This window comes from Falco naumanni, chromosome 11 (genome assembly GCF_017639655.2).
Source record: "Falco naumanni isolate bFalNau1 chromosome 11, bFalNau1.pat, whole genome shotgun sequence".
Lineage (NCBI taxonomy): Eukaryota > Metazoa > Chordata > Aves > Falconiformes > Falconidae > Falco > Falco naumanni.
The window spans coordinates 25,155,549-25,165,584 of NC_054064.1; the positions used below are offsets into that span (position 1 = coordinate 25,155,549).

At 46.0% G+C, this 10,036-nt stretch overlaps 1 protein-coding gene across 2 annotated transcripts; it reads right to left on the bottom strand.

The window, feature by feature from the left end:
- Positions 1-1,204: 1,204 nt before the first annotated feature.
- DMBX1 (diencephalon/mesencephalon homeobox 1) lies at positions 1,205-8,188 on the bottom strand. 2 transcript variants are annotated; one of them, XM_040611162.1, is made up of 4 exons: positions 8,022-8,188; positions 3,614-3,809; positions 2,074-2,428; positions 1,205-1,605 (listed from the first exon to the last, which is right to left on the bottom strand). In XM_040611162.1, the coding sequence occupies exons 1-4, from the start codon at positions 8,171-8,173 to the stop codon at positions 1,205-1,207; spliced, it is 1,104 nt and encodes a 367-aa protein (XP_040467096.1). In that variant the 5' UTR covers positions 8,174-8,188. The 2 variants fall into 2 exon arrangements, with proteins under 2 accessions (XP_040467096.1, XP_040467095.1); XM_040611161.1 differs by having other exon boundaries at positions 3,614-3,792; positions 8,020-8,185.
- Positions 8,189-10,036: the final 1,848 nt, after the last annotated feature.

A 10,036-nucleotide genomic window follows, 5' to 3' on the forward strand; every position in this document is an offset into this window, starting at 1 on the left:
GGCAAGTTTATCTATTCCCCCTCAGCTCCAGCAAAAACAAAGAGAATATAAAGTCTGTGCTTATCAGCTGCTTTGCCTCCAGCATTTCAGCATTTTTCACTTGTTACATTTTCACTTGCTAACCAGTTTCTGAAGCTGCAGGGCTCGAGGGTAGAATTTGGTGATCAGAGCTTTTTCCTAGACACAGCTTGCATTAATCAAGTTTTTGTCAAAGAACCATATAATTCATGGTGTATGAACACACCAGGAGTTCATACGAAGTTTTTATTATTCTCTATTGTCAAAGTTAGACCAAAATGCTCTCCAAAAAGAAAACCCCGTAATTTGTAAATAGAGGAGTTTACACTTCACTGAAGATCAAAGAGGAAACAATCTAGATCAAAAATAATCCTGTGAATTTGACTTTCATTTTTCTCCCCAGCCAGCAGCATTTGGCCAATATTTTGTCCTCTGGCTTTGAACAAGTGCTATTAAAAAGTAAATGAAAAAATCTTGCCTTATAGGAAGTGCTTAAACAGGAAATTCACCTTCATATTATTTCCTGGCTGTTATAAAATTAGCTTTAGCGGAGAAGGGAGAAGTGGAGCGGTGAAGTGCACAATCGTTTCTCTTTGCTATAAACGCCTTTTGGATGCTGACCCAAGAAGAGCAGCTAGCTATGAGCTGAGGTCGGGAGGATGGCTGATTGGTAACTTTGATACTAGCTACTAAATTTGGGAAGGAAGGGGGAATAAAAGCAAAAGAGGTCACAGTTCTGTAACACTGACAGTAACACGCAGGTGATGGGTGCTGTCAACATTATAAACTATATACAAGACGAAGCGGGGCTCTTTCTTTTCCCAGAGAACGCAACAACAACAAAAGAAAGTTGTATATAACACAGTTGGCACATTATCGCGGGGATGAGGAAAGGGGGCTTCTCCTGAAGGTTACAGGCTTAACTCACGGCAGTCCAGAGGACAGTTTGTCTGTCTGAACATACATCCTCTCCCCCTTTCTCCTTAAATATTTAGTGAAGACCAGGCCAGTAGCAATGTCTGATGCAATCGTGGCGCTAATAAGACGTTAATAAATGCAAAGTTTTCCCTGAAAGGGAGCACCTTACTCCAGGAAGAGGTGAAGGTGGGGGGCGGTTCAAGGAGTGACATGTCTAGTGCCAACCTCTGGTGCATCTTCTCATGGGCAATGGTAGCTCAGCTGGCAGTCAGTTGGGTAGGGTGTCGAGCCCAAGGGATGCCGCGTGCTGCTTCGCCCGGAGCCTTAGGTTCTCAATACTTGTCGTTTTACTGTTCAGGCTTGGAAGGGAGCTGGAGGCCTGCAGGATGGGTGAGGACCAGACCTGCTGAGCGTGGGAGAGTGACTGGTAGTACGACTGACAGTGCAGAGAGCTCAGCGGCGCCATGTTGACATTCATGCCCAAGTAGGGCATGGCAGACGGTGTCCCCATTTCGAAGGAGGAGTAATGGACCAAGTTGTTGGTGGCTGCCATGTGCTGGCGGAATTGCTCCTGCAGGCGGAAGAGGCTCAGGGGCGAGGAGGAGTAGGAGTGAGTCTGAGCCAGGCCACTGCTGGATGAAGGCGTCACCGTCGCGCTGAGAGGGGACTCTGTAGCAGGAGACAGAGGGGATGGGGGTTATTTCAACAGGCTGGATGCAGGTGCTGATCTACACCCCGGTAGGGTTTGGACAGCAGCAAGGGCTTCTCTCTTGCACCAGGAGGGTAAACGAGAGGGGCTGTGTTAGCTCGGGAGAGCTGAGCGTGTGTCTTTTCCACACTTGGCATTTTACAGCGTGGAAATGGGGCTGACCTCTTTGCTATGGCTTTCTTGCTGCCACTGTTCTCGCCAGGCTTTAACCTGAGCAGGAGGTCTTTGCTCTTTCTGTGCTCCTGCTACAATAAGCATCATACCCTCTGTGGAACCCGTTTAGTGCTGGGGACAAGAAGACAAGTCTGGGCAGCCAACCTGCAAGCACCCACACCGTAGGGAGTGAAGGGACTAGACCCAACCACCAGCACTGCCCTTGGAAATGCCAGGTCCTGACACCACCACCCCATCAAGATGATGCCCCTCACCTGCTTTTGGGCTTGCTCTCTTGCAGTTCAAGGCCTTGCTGTCCACACCAGGGCTCTTGTCCACTTTAGCCTCATCCAAGGTGCTCTTAAACTCCTCCTCTCTGTCAGTCTGGTCCTCGGGCGCCGACTCGCTGGCTGACTGCTCCGACAGGGTTAGGTTGAGGTCTGTGCCTACCTCACTCGGGAGGCTCTGGACCTTCTCAGATTCCGGGGTGGTGGCTTGGGTCTCCAGCATGGGCGGCTCCGTCTTTCCCTCGCTGTGGCTCCCTTCACAGTCCTTCTGTTTCTGCAGCTGCTCCTTCTGCAGGCTACGCTGCTTCTTCCGGAATTTGGCTCTCCGGTTCTTGAACCAAACCTTCAGTGCCACAAAGGGGGAAAACCAGTGAGAATCCAGCTTAGTGTCAAATTCAGCATCATTCAGACTGGGAGCTTCAGGGGAACACCAAGTAATGAGTAACTGCAAACCCACTGTGCCCAAATGCCATTTCACTTTGTTGGATCTTAAGAGCTCTAGCTGTTTTCAGTGCTTCGACAAATAGCACAGCAAATATATTTTTAAAATTTCCGGCCTTTATGTTGATTCTTTAAGCCACTCCACTGGTGGTGTTTTCTGGGGGTTTGTGGTTTTTTTTCCTAAAGTGTTCAGGCAGCTGTGTCCAACCAGAATGTCTTACAGCTGAGTTTGATAACATTACATTGGTTTACAGTACAGTGCTCTCTCAGTTTCTAAAACCATTCAGTTCTAAGTGTACCGAAACTATGGCAGCAACACTCAAAATAAGTCATTAAAGGCATAAGTTCTTATCTGGGAACTGAATTTAGGGAAGGAGGAGAGGGAATCCGAATTTTTTTTAACCTAAATCAGTAAACCTAGATTGGAATAATAGATTTGCAAATCTTGTTGGTGTTGTTTGGTTAGTTAGATGAGGAAACACAGATTTTGAAGTTCGAAGTGTCTTGACGTTTATAGAGAATAGGGCTTTTTTCTACTGCTTTTCACTTCACACTGAAGAACTTGCTATTTAGTCTTTTAAAGCCCAGAAATGCAAGAACTTCCCCACCAGCAGGTTATGAAGCACGTTGTGCTAGTTGAAACTAAAAAAAAAACCCACACCACAAAACCAAACCTTGGCCTGAGATGTTACAAATATTGACACTGGTGGAAAAGAGCAGCTGGAATTACTTGGGTTTCTGCTCTTCTGAGAAAGCCAGAAAAGCCTTGCAAATAAATAAATAAGTAGACTTCTGTTGACGTTTCTAAAATTTCCCCCAAAGAAATGTGAAAGAACAAATGAAAACCAGTGTACACTTCAGACAATCCTAAATTCAAAAAATGTGCGTGTGGATTAAGAATTTCTTTAGCAGATGTGTGACTTCAGATGATTTTATTCCCCCCACCCCCACGCCTGGCAACTTTACTGCCCAAAATCTTTGATTACACTGGAAGAATCTTGAAAAGTCAGGGGAACTGTCAACCTTCTGGGAACCCCACTAACACCCTTTAAGCATCCCCGCTCGCAAACCCAGAAAATATCTGTACCTGGACTCTGGCTTCAGGTAGGTTTGTGCACATAGCCAGCCGCTCTCTCATCACCACATCTGGGTAGTGAGTCTTCTGGAAGGTCTTCTCCAGTGCCTCCAGCTGCTGGGCGGTGAAGGCTGTGCGACTTCGCCTTTGTTTGCGGTGCTGGGATCCATAACGTGCCTCCAAAATGATGTCTTGAAATGTACAGCCGTTGGAAGACAAGAAAAGTGGCCAATTTAATTATTGGAATTTGTATGCTGACAGTCGAATAAAACACTTGCTAGCACCAGATGAACACAGAAAACATTTTTTCTTCATGGCATTAGATCTAATAAAATACATACATAGATATTTCTAGTTAACTGAGGTGTCCCAGAAGATAAAACCTCTGACTAGAAAGCCTGTTCTGGAGAGGTAACCTCTTTCTATGACAGCTGTGGAAACTGTTGAGGCTCCAGTGCTAAATTTGGTCAAAATAAGCCAATCTGCTCCAACATCCGTGGGCCAGGACACACAGATGCCCAGACCCCGCCATGGCATAAGCCTCCTTCATTAAGAAACACAATTAAAAACAAGGTGAGGAGATTCACCGTTGTAATCACATAGGGGTCCAACATTATGTGTTGTGTCCTCCTTGAAGCCCAGGGCAGAGCTTTGGCAGGCTTCAACGCTACCGTGATGCATGGTGCTGGTGGGTGGGAAGATCCATGCAGCTCAAACACAGCTGCCTCCTGCTCGTTTTGCTGGCTGCAGCTGCATTAGAAGACATGCAACTTCACAGACACCAGGCTGAGCCTTTAGTGTCTCGTACGTAGCTCACTGTAGTCTTCAAGACGTGGTGTTGGAGAGCTGTTCTGGGCTCCGGTTCAGGAAAGTGCTTAAGCTCATGTGCTTATGTGCGTTTAGCTTGAAAGCACGCGCTTTGCTGAGTGTGGACACTCTCCAGCATCTGGGGTGGAAACACCAGCCAGGACCAAGTCCAGCCCCACTGACTGCAAGCCCAGAGATCATGTGCTGGGCTCTTCTCAGTAGAGGAGCTGCTCTCGAGGTCTGACTTTGCAAACTGGGCTTGCAAAATTCAGGGCAGAGAAGACACTCAGACTGGGGAAAATCTGAGGCCAACAGTAAAGGACTTATTATTTTACCAGAGGCGTTATTATTGCGCAACAGTTAGCAGGAGTAAAAAGATCTTAAATCAATGAAAATAAGTTACTTTAAAATGAAAAAACCCCAACCTTTATTATGCAAGTTGGGACACGCTGTGCTACAGTGTTGGAATGAAATAGTCTGGCGAGAGGTTTGCTCTCAAAGGGGAAATGCAGAAAGAGCAGTGTCTGGTATCATTTTTAATTCTGTTAAGAATGTGACTTCCAGTAGAAGGGAGGAACGAACACACTAGAAAACAACCTAACAGGAAGAAAAGTCAGCATTATCACCGCGCGGAGCCAGATGAAGGCTCTTCATGCTGTTTATTTGTGCTTTTGTCACGAGCATCATGGCACGAATCTAAACAATAAAACAAAACCCGCTGTCAGGCCAGCCCCAGAACCACACAGCCAGGTTCCAAATTCGTTGGCTAACGAGCGTAGCAAATCAGCTTTGTGCCGCTTAAACATTCCTCTTCCAAACTTCCAGCTGTTTCATTCTAGGTCAGCATTTGCAGCGCCTTTCTGGGCGATTGCCAAGGAAGCGTGGGTTTGGCAACCTGGAAAAGACGTGATCAGGCTAAAGGTCTTTGGCCAAACACAATATAGCGTTGGGTGCATACAAGAGACTTTTGTGTTCAAGGTATCGGAGCTCCTCGGGGAGTTAAAGCGCTGGTCATAGCTGCCACTTCAAAGGCGAAGAGACCATCCTCGATGCATTCAGGCACAGCTCACAGCGCAGCCAGGCAAGCAGAAGGGATGTTCCAGGACAAGAAGTTGAAGCTACCCCAAAAGGTTTTACAAAGCTAATGTTTGTGTTTCAAGTGCAAGAAACCAGGAGAAAGGACACTAGTTAAACACCCTACCTGCAGGCTGGAATATTCCTGAATTTCTAGAGTAGAGGTTAGACCTACCAGCTCCCCAGAGGTGGCAGCTCATGCATTAAGCTTGGCCACTCTGACGAGAGCCAACCACCAATTATTTTAATGTTTTAACTATGTTTTCGGGCTTTATGCAAGAAGGAGAATATAAATTGCAGGTGAGGCTTTGCAGTTACAATCAGAAACCTCTGTTTTCTGACTTAAGGTCATTTGCTTTTGTGCTGCTTTATTCTGACTGTCCCTGGAAGGCAAATGAGATCTATAACCCACACCAAAAGATATTCAGAAGTAACAGAATGTGAAGCAGCTGCAAAGGAACCAGCTCGTAGGTATATAATGCCTACCCACCGATGATAAGCAGACAAGGGAACCATGGGATTTAATTTGGAAAGTCTTCCAGGAGGGTTATTAATTTTAAAGATAAGAGGTCAGAAAACCAATTGAATCCCCCGGTCAAGAATATGAGAATAGCTTTTTTGATATCTTTTTTTTCAATCTCCCTCTGCTTTTTCCCTAGTTAGCATCAAAGACATTAGGTCCTCCATGCTCTATTGTAAAAGAAACAGGTGATCAACAAAAAACTTTCAAGAGATCCTTGCACCTAGGAAAGGGGCACCTCGAGCCCCAAGGTTGGCAAGACACATCGCAGAGTTCAGGGCTATCTGCCCCCGTCTGACCACCCACATGCTGAAAGGGGGAGGGAAGGAGGGGATGGATGACCAGAACAAGGGAAGTGTCCAGCTGTCACCACTCTGCAGCCCAGCAGTAGAGCCAGGATTAGAGTCCAGGTCTCCTTGATCCCACTTTGGTTCAGAGACTCCCAGCTGTGACCTATGGCCCCCCAGAGATCCCACAGGCCACAGCGAGCGGTCTGAGGAACCGTGTTAAGGAGGTCACTGCTAGCAGCTGGGTAAGGGAATGTTGTTGGCATGAAGATTTGAGATTCAGCTGTGGTTCACCGATCCAAAGAGTCTGAGACCTTTATCACTGTGCCTTCATGGACTACCCACTTAAGAAGACTGTCCTGAGACTTCTGCATCCTTATTTTGGCTTAAGCCCACATCTCTTAAATTTAGCCCATTAAAGTTGTCTGGGTATATAATTTTTTTCCACTTACTCTAGGCTGGAAGGAGCCACTCCACTTTTTTTTAATTTCTCCTTTAGCATCAGACAACTAGAAAGCCATCTTAAAACAGATGTGTAATTTTCAGACAGTCAGGGAAGATCGTTCCATTCTGGGAACATCTCTAGAATCACATCTGTAGTAACTTTTTGCTTTAACTTCAGCATACCGGTTCCTAGGTCTGCTCTACCACACCGCATCCAAGCCCTGACCAAAACGGTGATGTTGCAGCTGTTGACCTTTCGCATTGCAGTAGCTTTTGATGATCTCAGCCAGATCTGAGTGTTTTGCAGTAGGCTAAAATGTAGAACAGATATATTTGCCCTACCATACCAAATATTCTCAGGTCTCCATCAATTATTTTTGAACAATTCCCCCTACCAAATCATAACATACTATCTGGACTTTGCCCTTCCTTCTAATGACAGTATTGATGTAGTGCTCTCATCACCGCTGAACACAGAAAAACAGATCAGATGTTCTGCAGCAGCAGCTCCTGTCCCACTGTTCCACCATCAAGAATACTGTGTAAATAACACTCTCTGGGTAAAGTCACATGTGACTTACTTTGAGCCTAAAAAAGTTCTTTTGTGGAAGGCAAAATACAAAAGCAACAGAGAAGGAGCCAGCAGGACCTGCAAGAAAGTGTCACCCAGACAAGGTCTGGGATCCCCAGGAAGAAATGGGTCAAGGCGAGACCCAAAGAAGATCCAAATGAAGATTGCTTTCCGGAAAGAGTGTTTGGTAGAACAAGAAGTGGAAAATAGTTGCAAGAAGGGGCAACGTGGAAGAACCGGCTATGGCCTGGCATGACAGCAGATGGCTGTTAGGGGATGCAAGTCCTGGGCCCTTCGGTGGGGAAATCCAATTCACTGCATGCTCATATTCATCGTGCTGTTATTTACTGACAAGGAAGTAAAATTTTCTGCTTTTTTTTTTTTTTTTTTCAGTTGTGAAAATGTATTTCAGTGCCTTTTTAATTCTCTCTCTTCAGTCCCATATAGTGGGGCTGTGTCCCTGCCCACCGCCGGGCTCCCCAGCCATTGGGGTCCAGCCTGCAGCCAGGTCCACTGGCCACTAACACTGGAGGGCACGTGCCACCAGCAGACCTCGGCCACATGGCCACTTCTCAGGAGCACACCACGTCAGTTAGCTAGGTCACACTCCAACTCCTGAAGAACAGTTTCACTCAGTGCAAGCAACAAGTTTGTTGGTTTGTTTTTTTTTTTTTTTTTTCCCCAGGGAACAGCAAAAGCCATGAGTTGTTCTTACCAGCCAGTCTCTCTGCCAGGGTGAGGGCATGCACCGAGGGCCTGTAGTCGGGGGCGTGCTGGGCTTGCTGGGCTGCCTGCTGGTGGAGGTTGTACATGGCGCTCAGCGAATTCATGGCGTGGAGGGAGTACCCGTTCACTCCATAGTGCTGCATGGTGACATAAACCTGGAAAACAGCAGCCGGGGGAGAGAGGTGCTTAGGAACGTGCTAGTCCGGCATCCTGGTGTCTCAGCAGAGCTTGGGAAATGTTGAGCTCAGACTTAAACTGCTGCATGCAAGGCTCAGTTCCAGCCTCCCAGCTGCAACAGGTTCTGGGACAGGAATTAAAATACCTCCCATAGACCTAAAGCACCAGCGACGCCAGCCTGGCTCCAAGCTTAGAGGCAAGCATCTGACTGCATCCCACTCATGGTATGCTGAACAAAAGGTGAGAAAGGATTTTTTTTTTTTTTTACATACCATAATAAAATTTATCTTATTATCGCGGCTTTTAATGAACCGACCTAGCTCTGTCTCAGAACTAGCTGGGATTTTGTCCCTATCATTGCTTACAGTGCGTGTTCCATAATCCTATTGCTATAATGTCAAATAATCATTCTTATCTGAACACGCTCATGCTTAATTTGTTTCCATTCAATTTTCTTACGGTTCTTCTTAACAAAACACAAATGAGGCGGGGGGCAGGTAGAAAAATAAAAAGCACGTAGTGTAAACAAAACTGTTGTGGCTGAAGAGGGAAGCAAGGTTTGCAACAAAAAATATTGATATTTCATAGCTCAATAGCAAGGAAGTTTAAAAAGTTTAAAAACTAATGCCTTTTTTTCTACTGTGGGCTCTGCATGAAACTTCAGGCTGTTTTTCTGTACAGACTACCTGTAAAACCGAGCTAATATTGATCTCAAAGGCTGAGTGATGCTTCGTTCATCCCTCTTACAAAAGACTGAGGGCATCCAGGATGCTCTTTCTGTAGTTTGTAAGACATTGGAAAGGAAGCTGTGGAACATTTGCCACAAAATAAATTTTTTAAATCACTGTTTACGCCAGCAAGTCCTCATCTGCAAAGTCAGTGTAATGAGGGGACGAATGTTCAGAGAAAGAGGTTTGGCTGGACTAATTTGAGGAAAACAGGCAGGTTATCTAGGCAACCACTTGGAAAACAGTTTGATCACTGGAGGGATGTGATACAGCTCCCAAGATTTAGAAGAAATGTGGTGCATTGAACAGCAAAAATTATTTGGATGAACAAGTATCTGTTGTTTTTTTCTGTACTGAGAAAAGACCTTTATTTTGGCCTGTAGAGGATTTATGCTGTGGAGGACACTCTTAGTGAGGAGAGAGGAATGGAAACAAGTTGGTCCCGGTACCCTTCCTGCTCTGAATTCCCATCCTCTCCCAAACCACCTTGACATAGGAAGCACAAACACGGAGGGACCTTGTTTAACATCTAGAGAACAATCTGTAGTTCCTGGGAAAAGCAACTGTTTTGCATTTATAGGGTCTGATAATGACCTGGGGCATCTCGTGGCTTCACCCTTGCAAGCATCTCCTCATCACAGTGCCCGGGAACAGAGAAGGAAAGCCACGCAGCTTCAGTCTGGTCAAACACTCTGCCGGTTCAGGGATGGCTCTCATTGCTCTGGAATGGTTTTCATTTGACTGAGGGATTTTGTCATGAGTGTGAGTGATGCCTTTGGGATTGTCTTCTCAAAGGGGCTGCAGTAATTATAAACCAGTAATTTGGGAATCTGGCACTTGGCCTCACTCCTCTTTCCCCAAGTCCCTTGTGCTCTGCCACCACATCGTTCCAGTGCCAAGAGCACTGGTGGAGGGCGACAGATCCAGATGTGGTTACACCACGGAGATCTGATACACACCCTGATGCCACCTTCATCTCCTTTGGGTCTCCCTGTTCATCCACTCTAGATTCACTCCCCAATTCTTTCATTTTAGACTCAAAAAAAGATCGATGACTATCCAAATCCTACACAGAAACACAGAATCATAGAATATCTCAAG